The 14,446-nt window shown below is 50.7% G+C and overlaps 1 protein-coding gene across 3 annotated transcripts; it reads right to left on the bottom strand.

The window, feature by feature from the left end:
- Positions 1–553: 553 nt before the first annotated feature.
- LOC116942618 (somatoliberin-like) lies at positions 554–10,029 on the bottom strand. 3 transcript variants are annotated; one of them, XM_032954744.2, is made up of 7 exons: positions 9,694–9,954; positions 9,498–9,570; positions 8,535–8,661; positions 6,572–6,682; positions 5,763–5,906; positions 4,747–4,867; positions 554–2,967 (listed from the first exon to the last, which is right to left on the bottom strand). In XM_032954744.2, exons 3-7 carry the CDS (start codon positions 8,648–8,650, stop codon positions 2,959–2,961), a joined length of 501 nt encoding a protein of 166 aa, XP_032810635.1. In that variant the 5' UTR covers positions 8,651–8,661; positions 9,498–9,570; positions 9,694–9,954; the 3' UTR covers positions 554–2,958. The 3 variants fall into 3 exon arrangements, with proteins under 3 accessions (XP_032810635.1, XP_032810636.1, XP_032810634.1); XM_032954745.2 differs by having other exon boundaries at positions 5,793–5,906; positions 9,498–10,029; XM_032954743.2 differs by having other exon boundaries at positions 9,498–9,952.
- Between the last annotated feature and the right edge of the window lie 4,417 nt (positions 10,030–14,446).

The raw sequence follows: 14,446 nt of genomic DNA, 5'->3' as shown, positions 1-14,446 counted from the left end.
TTACGGATGATATCGGTCGCGAAAGCATACTACGTGTTAAATTAGCAACATTTTAAGAAAATGTCTCAACAAAAAAATGTGTTCATTAAAAAGTTACCTGCGGTCTAGCATGCGACCCAGCTCCGACTAACGCATCTGTCTATCCCTCCCCCCGCCCCCCCATTGAAATAGGGCGTTGCACCCCCCGATGACACCCGTGGTAATAACCACGACGGCTGCTGGATTCGAACCGCGAACCTCTGCAACAAGCGGCCAACACTCGAAGCCACGTTGACATCAATGGCGGTGTTGGTAGGCCCCTCCCCCGGCCACCCCGTGTAGCCTTAACAGACCGTTGGGGCGAGTGCTGTTAGCGAGCACCTATGAAGGCCGGAACGAAACGCGAGGGAGTAGGTGGCTAGCAACCACGCCGGGCCGCCTTTGTCTCCCTAGTGGCGATGTTTTAACGCACCGCAACAGGTACTCATTTGAGGCTCAGTCGACACACACACGCGCGCGCGCAGGCACAGCTGGACACGCGTGCACGTATGGCAAGGGAGAGTGCACCACAGGCTCATAGTAAAGGTACTGTATTCTTCCCCCGTCACGTGTCACACGAAGCCCGCCGTCTCACGCGAACAATTGCACACGAGCAGCGTGGGGGGGAGGCGACAGCTAAAATGACATCGACACACGCACACACACACGGCTAGGCAGCCACACGTGGACTCTTCATATGCGAGGCTATATTTATATCATTATATCTGTACGACGACCTTAACGCACAAGGCATGCCCCAAAGAATGCATAGGTGACCTGTGATTGACAAGTGTATATACGTGTAGGTAATAGCCTGTTTTCGTGTAATTGGTTACATTTGCTGTTTCCATTTCGATTAAAGCGCACTGAAGAGACGCGTCTGTCCTGTAGGTTGTGTACGTTTGTGCTAACATTCGTTATTTCGCATGGTCTCTAGCAAATACGCATATGCGATGCATGTGTCTTTGTCTGTGGGTGGCTGATAGTCACCTCAGTCAGTCAACCAGTAACACACGTGTCCGTCCCGTGACCGCCTGCCAGCGAGCATTCGACACTTCACGTGGTCTCGACGTGCACCGTGCCTGGCACAAGCGCTGTGATGAAGTCAATGCCATTGTAGTTGTGCAAGGGGTGATAGCTCTTGTTGCTGGAGTGTTAATAAATAAAGCAGAGTAAAACATAAATTAATGTACGCGTTATAAATATTATACTGCCCTGATATTGTTGAAAAATGCTTAGTGCTGACTGCAATAAACTTACGATAGTTGTCTGATAATGTATCTTTGGGGTAATCAGTGTTGGCTTTCAACAAATTAGTACTTATTTTATCGTCCCCATTGGGATGATGGACTGAATCATTTCCCGAACCAAGATATGAACTCTCCGCCTTCTAAATGTGAGCTGCACTCTCAGTGAAATGGTTTAAATACATCTCTATATATACCCACGCCCGATGTGTCAGTAAAGCATCTCAAGAAGCGGTCACATCTAGACGCCACCTAAATCCGGCGTTTAGATATTCAATCATGGGAATATTGAGCGGCATTCGGCCAACTTTCGGACGTTTATAAACGTCGTCTCCATCTATGTCTCATCACATGCTTCAATGTGAACCAGTATCCTAGCATGGCAAAACAAATTATAAATCGTGGAGTCAAGTAGCCAGGGTTTAATTTCTCCCTGACCATGAGCCACAGTGACAGTCAGAGCTAGATGTATACCGGATGCGGTGTGCCAGGTGCGGATACATTTCCTGGCTTGCAGACCCGGACAGACCCGGCTAATATCGAGCAAGCCCCACTGGTATGCGAGCATCCATTGTGCTGCCCGCAGTGTGATTTTTTTCAAGAATGTTCGCCCCGCAAATGCCATCGTTCAGAGGGGAAGTAACTGGCAGTGAGTGACCAATGTGGGTCCGCTCGGTGGATGGAGGGCCCACCCGGTCGAGGGAAACCGTGCCATGCGCCTGACAAAATTGTTACGCGCGGTCCGAGAGCGTCCGCCGTCTGGCATTGTCACGCGGGGAGGACAACTTCTGCCGCACCGCAAAATGTTCGTGACGAGTGGGGCACGGGCACCGTGAACGCAAATCTAAAGTTTTGTATCGGTTAAATAATGTGGGGGGGGGGGGGGTGGTGGTGGGGGGGGGGAGGAGTTGGTGTGGTGGAAATCAATTGCAGTCGGCATTAGTTTTGGAGTACACCGTGTCCGTAAGAACGATGTATGTCCGCGCGTGTGTATATATATATCGGTAGGTCGACTCACCCTCAAATGAGTACCTAGTGCGGTGTATCAACATCGCCACTAAGCAGACAAAGGCGGCCCGGCGTGGTGTCGGCCAGCCACCCCCCTCGCGTGCCCTGGCGGCCTTCATCAGTGCTACTCGCAAACGGCACGAGGCCCCGGGAGTCTGGTAAGGCTCTACGGAGCTCCGCCGTCTTAGCGTAGTCGGCAGTGCCACGGTATGATCGTTGACTTTACGGTTCGCGCCACCGTCGACTAATGTCGAGGTGACTAATGCCCATGGGCCCTCTCCGTAGCGCGCGAGCCGACGCAAAAATAAATAATAAAACAAGTTGAGCCATGCCAGACAGAGCCATGTCGAGAACCACAACGCACCTGCCGTGCGTTGTGGTTCTCGACTAATGTGGGTGGGCGATCGGAGGGGGTTGGTTGGGGGAGAAGGGCGGGGGGTCTACGCGCATCTACGGAATATCGGAGATCACGATGGATGGCACCGTTCGAATACGCTCAGCCGGAATTTGCTCGCGACTTTTGTCGCCGTTGTCGCCGTCAAGGCGGATGTCGCAGCGGTAAGTCGTCGTGGTCGTGGTCGTTGTTGTTGTTGTCGTCGTTGTTTGTCGTCGCTGTTTTGTGATGATGAGCGGCACGTAATCTTTTATAAATCCTCCAAAGGCACCGGCAGGTTTCCCGTCGCTGTCAATAACCCTGCAAAATAAACGGAGTGAAGGCGGTGAGTTATCGCTTGCGGAGTTTCGTGAGCCGGCTGGCGAAGGAGAGCTCCACGTTTTCACCCAGGTAACGGGAGAGCACACACTTAGATATTTATTGACGTTTCACTTTAACAAAACAATTTAATCGCATCGATTCTCATGTCGTCTGGAACATTGTTCCAGTATGGAACCAGGGCCACTGTTTAAGGCTCCGGTATAACCGCGTATGCATGGTACCGATTCATCGGTTCGTCGATTAAAATCGATTCTTACTTTCGCAACACGTGCGTCCAATTGTGTGCACATATATGTGTAAACATCGCCACTAGGGAGACAAAGGCGGCCGGGAGTGGTGTTGGCCACCCACCCCCTCGTGTGCCATGCCAATCTCCATAGGTGCTCGATAACAGCACTTGCCCCAACAATCTGGTAAGGCTACACGGGGGATCTTTGTTGTTGTTGTTGTTGTGTGAGATGTAACTTTAATAATTGGCCCAGATAAAATACAACAGCATTTGAATGAGTACATTTCGAATGGTAAAAACAAACAAAATATCCGGTTCCAATCTATTTGGTTGTTCCTGTGATATCATGCCACTCATTTTGAAAAAAAGAAAAGAAATTGGGTCCGGTGAGGTAATAAAATTATTAATTTTGGGTGAGATCGTCGTGTGGGTATTATATTATTATTATAGCCCTCCACCACCCGATTGAGACCAATCAAATGAAGTTGTCACGTCACGGACAGTGCCGGATTTTCCGAGTAGCACAAGTAGCTACATATGTGGTAGTAGCTACGGGCCCCGCACTTTCAAGGGCCCCGCGCTAAATGTTTTCAAGCTATCAATTCCGGTTCAGTGATTCTGCACTTGCTCTATTACTGTAGTACTATACCGCCTTCCACTTTTATGAACGTCTGGGTGTTTAAGGTTAGCGATTTGTCGTATTATCTGGCTGTATAGCAAATGAAATAATACAATTACTTTACTATGCAAGTAAATAATTAATGTTTAAAAATTTACGTTTTTAAAAAAATTTAGGGCCCCTTTATAACATATGCTATAGGCCCCACACTAGCTTAATCCGGCACTGGTCACGGACAAATATGGCGGACGTATTTGTTTGTTCAACAAAAGCGGATGTTGGAGAGCGAGCGAAACGCGTGGCAATGTTGCGCTACGTTTTGCCAGACATCACAACCATCAGGCGTAAACAAAAAGCTCAGCTCTCGAGTAACTGGCGGTTTGATATTTCGCATTTGACAAATGTGGAAAATTACGTGTCTATATACGTATTTTAACTTTTTTCGCACCGTACGTAGCCAATCGTGCTAATGGGGGGTGCGGCGGAAGGATATCAAACTAAAAACGAAAAAGCAGTTCTAATGAAATTAGGCTGTGAATGTACTTGATTTAAAAGAGCATAGCTGCAGTGAATTCCTAATATAGGACGGGAGAGCGTTCCAGACGGCCGCACGCAAATGGCCTACACGTCGGGGAATCTTTAACGTCCGCCGTGGAATAGACGGCGTCGACCTTACGGTCGCTACACACCAGCGAGTTTGTCATCCACGCACACCCTGACGGTATCACTGCAATCCCTACGGCATCTACTGCCGCCTTGCATTGCTGGAAGGACCTTAACATTCAACTGTGGCATCATCTAGAAGAAGAAGAAGCAATAACCGGGGTAGCCTGCCAGGTTCGAACCGCGAACGACTTTCCGCAACCAAGCAGTGGATGCGCTGAGACTGAGCCATGCCGCGGCCCCGCACCTCGGCGATGTGCTGCACGATGTCTCGCAAGGTGCCCGGCTCATAGTAATCCTCCAGTCCGGCGAAGTCCAGCTCGCCGGACGGCACCAGGGAGTCGCCTTGCTCCGATGGGCTCATCATCCTGAACGTCGGAATCATCATCAAACAGGATAATCAACATCATCACCACCCACATCATCAGCAGCAGCAGTATCATTCTCGGAATTACCAGGTCAATTGTGGCGCACAGGGGCAGCTGCTACTGGGGGTGCCCTTAGGCTAGACCACATGGCAATCATCACCCCCTACCGGCAGACTAACGCCCACCTGCAGGTCAGGTGCTGAGTCACGCTGTGACTCACAGTGACAGCTGCCACTTGGGGTTGCCCTTAGGCTAGACCACATGGCAATCATCGCCCCCTATCGGCAGACTAACGCCCACCTCCAGGTCAGGTGCTGAGTCACGCTGTGACTCACAGTGACAGCTGCCACTTGGGGTTGCCCTTAGGCGAGACCACATGGCAATCATCACCCCCTACCGGCAGACTAACGCCCACCTGCAGGTCAGGTGCTGAGTCACCTTGAGCCACGCAGAGACAGCTGCCACTGGGGGATGCCGTCGCATATTTATTTTAAAGCAGGGCGTTCTACCAAAACAAACTATCGTAATATTTTTTATTATGACCTACATAATTGTCATTGTGAGAGCTATGCGGCTCGGCCGCGACAATCTAAGCCAGTGTTTTTCATTGCAAGGCCCGCACGGGCCACTGGCGGCCCCTGGATGGCCTTATGTGCGCCCCCCCACCCCCTACAATACACAAATGTGAAAACACCCCCATCAACCTCATCATCATCATCATCACCATCATCGTGCTGCTGTCAAACCCCCAATGGTTTCAAATGGAGTGGCGGAGCCTCACACCCACTGATGACGAGAATTAGTGAAGAACACTGGCTGATGACGCAGTAGCCCTGGTCTCAGATGAAGGCCCGTGCCATGCGTGCCATCTCCCCTCCCCCCGTACGGACGTCACCTTCGCTTGGACAGAATGGACTTGGCGTACTTCTCCGCCGCTTGCTGCTTGCGCAGGCGGCTGAACAGGTCCGTGAACACCGCGTCCGAGTGGCGCTTGTAGACGGACGACGCCTGTGACTCCTCGAAGGGGGGCTCCTCTTCACTAAGGGGGGGAGGGATGGGGGAGGAAAGGGGGGGAAGGGGGGAAGGTGGGGGAGAGGAGACATGGGTAGTAGGGGTTAGGTGGGACACGTCTGCTTTTTATGGGAATTAAATAGACGCGGTGGCGAGATGTTAACTACCTCGCTGTTAAAATAAAATAAATAGTTTATCTTTAAATGCTCACTGGGACTCCTTTGAGAAGCGTGAGGGATATCGGAATGACTCTTAGGCTGCGCCTCCTCGACTTTCCCCACACGAGTCTTAATCTTCAACAATGAAAAAAGCTTTCAAGTAACTTAAAGGAGACTCGGTTTTAGATGGACATCTCATCAGCAAGGGACGGATCTGGAAACTTCTCAAGAGGGAGATGGCGGGGGGGGGGGGAGGGAGGGCTCCCCACATTTAAAACTATTTAAATTTCCCCCCTCTCCTCTTAACGTGAATTAAAAAGCACATGCAACGTCTCTTGTCTACAAATATGATGTTATTAACGTCACTGATTCGATCGAAAATGTAAAAACATAAATCTATACAATACACATTTTGACCTATCAAGGGAGGGCGAGAGGGTGGGGGTCAGAGTGCTCCCCCCCCTCCCCCCGGATCCGCCACCGACAATGAGTGACACCACGGAGTGAGTTCCACCATCATCGCAGGGGGACTCACTCGATCCGCTTGCCCTGTTGCAGCAGGGACTCGAAGTAGCGCCGGGCAGACATCTGTCCCAGCAGCTTCTTGTAGTTGTTGTGGAAGAGCGCATCGGCGTGTCGCTCCGGCCTGGACAGCAGGGAGGGGAGGGGGAGGGGGGAGGAGGGGATCGCGGGGGGTGGTGATGACACTGCCAGGCGTCACTCATCTCCGGCTCATCACTCGCTCGTCATCCTTAACCTCAGCGTCACGCATCTCCTCCATCCTCTACTGCCACGCTCCTCTTTGCCATGTCGCCGTGAGTTCCGGTTGTTTTGTGCAACCGACCAGAGTCGCGCTGCGCCTGCTGACTCTCCGAAGCCAGCCTCACGCGCGTCAAGTGCTGTCGCGTAAAATTGGCCAGGTAAAAAATAAACCCTGCTGAGCTTCTGAGAAGCGATGAGATTGGGTGCAGTCGTGGCACACGTGATCGTTGGAGAAAACGCACGCGCAGGCACTCACGTAAAATAAAACAAAAATAATTATGAAAGACTCAACACATTCATCATCAATTTTCCGCAAGGTTGAAATATTTTGGGCGACGTTTCGATGAATGGTCCTTCTTCATAGCAACACATGTGTAATGCAGAAGATGCTATGAAGAAGGGTCATTTCCCGAAACGTCGCCTATTATATATAATTTCCCTTTTATAAGACTGCGTTATTGACGGCCGTGTTGCGGTTTTTTTTGTTATTTGTGCTCATGCACCGCTGCCAACGCGGTGACACCAAAAATAAAAGCGTGAAAATTAAATTACCTCCAGGACAAGTACAGGGACGAGGCGACGATGCGCGCCCTCCGACCCAGAAATTAGGAGACAAAGGTTAGTGGATGACGCGGAGATGTTTGCGTTAATCTCCCAAAGCCCCGTGGGATTTTCTCCGGCCACTCCGATTTTCATCCCCGCGTGCACAAATAACGCTTACAATGGATCCAGCCGAACGTGAGGATGCGTGTTTTCATAGCGACCACTACGTTACTGGACGTCGCATGCAGTAGAACACATTGGTCGAATTTATTGACCGCGTAGTATAGACACACGGGTGGAGCCGTGGCTCAGTGGTTAGGGCACTACGCTATTAACCAGGCCACCTGAGTTCGATTCCCGAACACGGCTGATACCGTCAGCGGCGAGTGATATTTGAACCGGTCCTGGGCACACTGACCAGCCTGGTGCGGTAGGGACTACACATTAGGCGTGATAATTACAGTGACGTAAAATTGATGGTGACGGTGATAATTACATAATTGATTACGATTAATTGATTATTTGCAAACGATGCAGATCGATATTGGATCACGATGATGATCTATATAATCGGCATGATAATTATGATGATATCAAAATAGTACCGTTATTCATGATCATCATTTTAATTCTGACATTGCAATAAGCGAATTACTGGCATAGAATGTTCATTGCCCATCACATTCTACGGTGTCAAAACATCGAACGAGCGATAAAGACATTGTAAAAATTACATCATCACTTGCTCGGGAAAGCACGCGGCCCCATAAAACTGGCTGCACGTGTTAAATAACGATCATATAACACCTATATTTACCTAACAAATGACCCACTAAACCAACAAACACGTGCGATATATACAATGTTTTATGACTGCTGTGACCAGACCTCACAACCTTCCCACGTGTGCCTCACAAACAAAGACAAAGATCACCCGTATACACATGCAGACTACGGGCAAGTGTTGCTCGCGCACGAGAGGTTGGTGTGGTCAAAGCCACGCCCGGCCGCCTTTGTCTCCTCAGTGCTAATAATGTGCATACACCACACCAGCTACTCATATGAACGACAATTAGACCTAGGGGAGGCTCAAAACCGGTTCAAATATTCGCCACTTGCGCTTAATGATCGTGAGCGCAGTGCCCTGGCCGCTGCTCCACCGCTCCCCAGCTCCACACAGACGCGCCGCTCACCGCAGCGCGAAGTAATCCGTGTCGGTGGCCGGGAACGAGTCGCGACCCGGGCAGTGCAGAGTCAGGACCAAGCAGACGGCGGCGACTGTCGCTTGGAACGAGCGCATGGGGCTCATGGTTCCGATCCCTGTGTAAAGGAAGGATACGCGTTAGGAAGACCAGAGTGAGGAGCAACAATGTCTGCACAGAGACTCCCCTGCGCAAATTTTAATAGACTGTCCGGGACGAGTGGCTGTTAGCGAGCACCTATGAAGGCCGCCGTTGTCATCTTCACTGCTGATGTTTAATACACGTCGCACAAGGTACACATTTGAGGCTGAGTCGACCTACGGGAGGCGCAGGACTGGGTTGAGCTTGAGTCATTCCAGCACACACACACCAGCACACACTCACATAATACAGAAACGTACACTACAACGGACACAAATACCCATTTAACATTACAGACTGTTGTGGCAAGTGCTGTTAGCGAGTGCCTATTAAGACCGAAACGGCATACGAGGGGGTGAGTGGCCAGCACTACGCCCGGCAGCCTTTGTTTTCCCCAATGCTGATGTTTACACACCGCATCATGTACAGTACTAATTTGGCGCTGAGTCGATCTAGGAGAGGCCCACGACTGGTTCAGATAATCGTCAATGTTATTGGTCGCTATCGAGAAACGAACGCTGGTCGTCGGGTTCGTAGCGCAGCTCGCTAAGCACTGCGCCACCGCTCACTGAAAGAGAGAGAGAGCTCACGCCATCAAAATGACGAATATATCGCAATAAAATAGGCGTCAAAATGTTCAAACACCGAATTAGATACACCTATTTCACGCCATCAAGTCTGCAATGATCACAAGTCTTTTTTTTCCTTCGTGATTTTAATACTCGCAAAAATTGGTCACAAGGACTCCGTCAAATCTCTGCCAAACCACGCGACTTCTGACCGCTCCGACTCTCGACACCAACCTCAACTCACCGTTTGCCCCCGAAGCGCCGGAGCCGAATGTTGAAGAGCAGGGCTCAGTCAACGATCTTCACACCACGCAGCCCTGTTGGTTTAGAGTAAGCCACTCAACTCGATGTCAAATCGCCCCGCACTGACAAGAATGTAAATAATTAGCGCAGCAGCTTTATCTCGCACGCCACTTAGACGGCAGTCTAGGTTAACCTACCTGTAGCGCTTACACGTCGCCCCAGCGGTGAGGCTGTATTCGAATAAAGTTGTAATGCTTTTTTTTACTATCCTAGTTCTGTAGCTCGTGCCGGTTAATAAGCCACGTGCAGTCGAAGCCCCGAAGCTCGCACGCTCCTCTCGAACAGAGTGGTGGGGCACAGAGTAGGGAGCGGCGCTGTCCAAGGGCCTGAAAAGGTCTCTCACATATATACACACACAGGTTCATATATATACGCACGCACACACCGAGAAGATGGTTAGGGGTTAGGGGCGTGTACACTTGTATTTTTTTTACTTCCCTCCGCAATCGTCACCCACACGCAGTGGACGTCAGTCACTTTTCCACACATTCATTACAGACTAACGTCAGTGTTTGTCTGTGTGTGTGCTCGTGTGTGTGTGTGAATGCGTGGGTGTGCTTGGGTATGCGAGAAAGCGGTTGCACAGTGGTTAGCGCGCGGCGCTACGAATCTGGCGACCCGAGTTCGATTCACGCTCACGGCCAAGAACAGTGACAACTATTTTAAACGATACTGGGAATCCCCCTGGGCAGATTCAGCATCAAATGAGTACCTGGTGCGGTGGCTAAACATCAGCACTGGGAAGACAAAGTCGACCGGGCGCGATGTTGCATGCCGTGTCCGACATTCATAGGTGCTGCTCGCTAACAGCACTTGCCACAACAGTCTGCCTCAGGGGGGGGATCTTTGTGTATGTGTGGGGAAAGCGGTTGCGCAATGGCAAGCGCACTGCGCTACAAACCCGGTGACACGAGATGTGTCGGACCTCTCCGACGTCGTCGACTCAGCCTTAAAATGAGCGCCTGGTGCGGTGCTTAAACATTGACGCTGGGGAGGCGACGGCGGACGGGCGTGGTGAAGGGCACACCGCCTCGTCTTGCGCCCTGACGTGTCGGCCTTCTCAGGTGCTCGCTCATAGCAATTCCCTCCTTATAGTCTTGGTACATATGTATGTGTGTTGAACTTCTTTCGCACCGTACGCAGCCGTCCGTACGAGTCGGAGGTGCGGGGAAGGACAACAAATTATACACACACACAAAACAGTTCAAAAGAATTTAGTTTTCAATCTAGATTCAAGGCTATTGGGGGGGGGGGGGGACTTTGGACATGATTGTGTGTACTTTACCTATACTTTTTATTTAAAGTTTTCGTGACTGCAGTGATTTATGTTATTGGTTCTTTCGGTAAAGTCACGTTGAAGGGAAACAATAAAATATATATAAAACAATACAATTCTCACGACGTTTCGACTGCAAACTGATGATGACTGCGTGTGTTGCAGTCGAAAGGTCGCGATAATTTAATTGTTTTATATATATTTTATTATTATTTTATTGTTTACCTTCAACGTGACTAAGAACCAAGAATATTACCTATACTTGTGTACTTGCATACGTGCGTTTGAATGTTTGCTAATACTTCTTGTGACTGGGTCATCAATGTCCTCGCCTCCCCGTGTAGCCCCGTCATCACAAGCATCTCCACCTCTTCCACCGAGAAGAATCTCAAGGGAGTAAATTTAATAATGATGAACAAAATAACGATCTACTGCTGGATGGAGACCTCCTCGCGGTTTATCGGTCGTAGCGGTTGTTCGATCATACTTCACCACACTGGTGTGTGTGTGTGTTTGTTGTGGCCGTGAGCGGATATCAAACTCGGCTTTCACGGGGTTGAGCAACGCAGCGCGCTAACCACTGCGCCTCCGTTCCACCCACGCGTCCCATATAACTTCGCTCTGGTGATCAAAGGACTCAAGAAGGCGTCAGGAAGCGCTGTGACAGCTGAAAGCGCAATAACATACCCCGCTCCGCAAACTCAGATAATGAAGCATTTTTATTACGAACTCGGACAATAACGCGGTAGCTAAGAGGCTAAAGCAGCTCGCAAAGCCGGCACGCAGGCTACCGCGCGCCGCGTCTTAATGGAATTGCGGTTAATGCGTTCGAGGAAGCGTGCGCGTTATGGGTTAAGACGCGCGCGCGTTTGCGTATGTGTGTGTGTGGCTCATTGAGAGGGGAAGCTCAGGGCTGAGTCAACATGCACCCCATCCTCTCCTCTCCTCTTTCTCTCTCTGTTGAAGTGATCTGTCACGTCCATTTCATAGCCGGCGGTGCATTTATTACAGGAGACACACGGAGGGCATCTTTATGGCGAGGGTGAAGCCATTGGCACTGATGCGCACGATTAGCCCCGCGCGCGCCTGCCACACCTGTCTCGCAGCAGGAGGCCCACCAGCGGTGGGCATTCGCGTATGTCGGATGGATGCAACAAGAGGGTTGACACGGCTACGTTTGCGTATGTGAGGTGGGTACAGCAAGTAGGTTGGCACAGCTGTATCTGCGTGTGTGAGGTGGGTACAGCAAGTAGGTTAGCACAGCTGTATCTGCGTGTGAGAGGTGGGTACAGCAAGGAAGTTGGCACAGCTGTATCTGCGTGTGTGAGGTGGGTACAGCAAGTAGGTTGGCACAGCTGTATCTGCGTGTGTGAGGTGGGTGCAGCAAGTAGGTTGGCACAGCAGTATCTGCGTGTGTGAGGTGGGTACAGCAAGGAGGTTGGCACAGCTGTATCTGCGTGTGTGAGGTGGGTACAGCAAGTAGGTTGGCACAGCTGTATCTGCGTGTGTGAGGTAGGTACAGCAAGTAGGTTGGCACAGCATATCTGTGTGTGAGGTGGGTACAGTAAGTAGGCTGGCACAGCTGTATCTGTGTGTGTGAGGTGGGTACAGCAAGTAGGTTGGCACAGCTGTATCTGCGTGTGTAAGGTGGGGACAGCAAGTAGGTTGGCACAGCTGTATCTGTGTGTGAGGTGGGTACAGCAAGTAGGTTGGCACAGCTGTATCTGCGTGTGTGAGGTAGGTACAGCTAGTAGGTTGGCACAGCTGTATCTGCGTGTGTGAGGTAGGAACAGCAAGTAGGTTTGCACAGCTGTATCTGCGTGTGTGAGGTGGGTACAGCAAGTAGGTTGGCACAGCTGTATCTGCGTGTGTAAGGAAGGAAAAGCAACTAGGTTGGCACAGCTGTATCTCTGTGTGTGAGGTGGGTACAGCAAGTAGGTTGGCACAGCTGTATCTGTGTGTGAGGAAGGAAAAGCAAGTAGGTTGGCACAGCTGAATCTGCGTGTGTGAGGTGGGTACAGCAAGTAGGTTGGCACAGCTGTATCTGTGTGTGTAAGGTGGGTACAGCAAGTAGGTTGGCACAGCTGTATCTGCGTGTGTGAGGTGGGTACAGCAAGTAGGTTGGCACAGCTGTATCTGCGTGTGTAAGGTGGGTACAGCAAGTAGGTTGGCACAGCTGTATCTGTGTGTGTGAGGTGGGTACAGCAAGTAGATTGGCACAGCTGTATCTGCGTGTGTAAGGTGGGTACAGCAAGTAGGTTGGCACAGCTGTATCTGTGTGTGTAAGGTGGGTACAGCAGTAGGTTGGCACAGCTGTATCTGCGTGTGTGAGGTGGGTACAGCAAGTAGGGTGGCACAGCTGTATCTGTGTGTGAGGTGGGTACAGCAAGTAGGTTGGCACAGCTGTATCTGCGTGTGTGAGGTGGGTACAGCAAGGAGGATGGCACAGCTGTATCTGCGTGTGTGAGGTAGGTACAGCAAGTAGGTTGGCACAGCTGTATCTGTGTGTGAGGTGGGTACAGCAAGTAGGTTGGCACAGCTGAATCTGCGTGTGTGAGGTGGGTACAGCAAGTAGGTTGGCACAGCTGCATCTGTGTGTGAGGTAGATACAGCAAGTAGGTTGGCACAGCTGTATCTGTGTGTGAGGTAGGTACAGCAACTAGGTTGGCACAGCTGTATCTGTGTGTGTTAAGTGGGTACAGCAAGTAGGTTGGCACAGCTGTATCTGCGTGTGTGAGGTGGGTACAGCAAGTAGGTTAGCACAGCTGTATCTGCGTGTGTGAGGTGGGTACAGCAAGTAGGTTAGCACAGCTGTATCTGGGTGTGAGAGGTGGGTAGAGCAAGTAGGTTGGCACAGCTGTATCTGGGTGTGTGAGGTGGGTACAGCAAGTAGGTTGGCACAGCTATATCTCTGTGTGTGAGGTGGGTACAGCAAGTAGGTTGGCACAGCTATATGTGCGTGTCTAAGGTAGGTACAACAAGTAGGTTGGCACAGCTGTATGTGTGTGTGAGGTGGGTACAGCAAGTAGGTTGGCACAGCTGTATCTCTGTGTATGAGGTGGGTACAGTAAGTAGGTTGGCACAGCTGTATCTGCGTGTGTGATGTGGGTACAGCAAGTAGGTTTGCACAGCTGTATCTGCGTGTGTGACATGGGTACAGCAAGTAGGTTGGCACAGCTGTATCTGCGTGTGTGAGGTGGGTACAGCAAGTAGGTTGGCGCAGCTGTATCTGCGTGTGTGAAGTGGGTACAGCAAGTAGGTTGGCACAGCTGTATCTGCGTGTGTGAGGTGGGTACAGCAAGTAGGTTAGCACAGCTGTATCTGCGTGTGAGAGGTGGGTAGAGCAAGTAGGTTGGCACAGCTGTATCTGGGTGTGTGAGGTAGGTACAGCAAGTAGGTTGGCACAGCTATATCTCTGTGTGTGAGGTGGGTACAGCAAGTAGGTTGGCACAGCTATATCTGCGTGTCTAAGGTAGGTACAACAAGTAGGTTGGCACAGCTGTATGTGTGTGTGAGGTGGGTACAGCAAGTAGGTTGGCACAGTTGTATCTCTGTGTATGAGGTGGGTACAGTAAGTAGGTTGGCACAGCTGTATCTGCGTGTGTGATGTGGGT

The sequence above is a fragment of the Petromyzon marinus genome, chromosome 15, assembly GCF_048934315.1.
Source record: "Petromyzon marinus isolate PM22_M1 ecotype Great Lakes invasive population chromosome 15, UKy_Petmar_22M1.pri1.0, whole genome shotgun sequence".
NCBI classification, from domain to species: domain Eukaryota; kingdom Metazoa; phylum Chordata; class Hyperoartia; order Petromyzontiformes; family Petromyzontidae; genus Petromyzon; species Petromyzon marinus.
The sequence above is the reverse complement of the archived record's forward strand: the minus strand, read 5'-3'. Positions and strand labels throughout refer to the sequence as shown.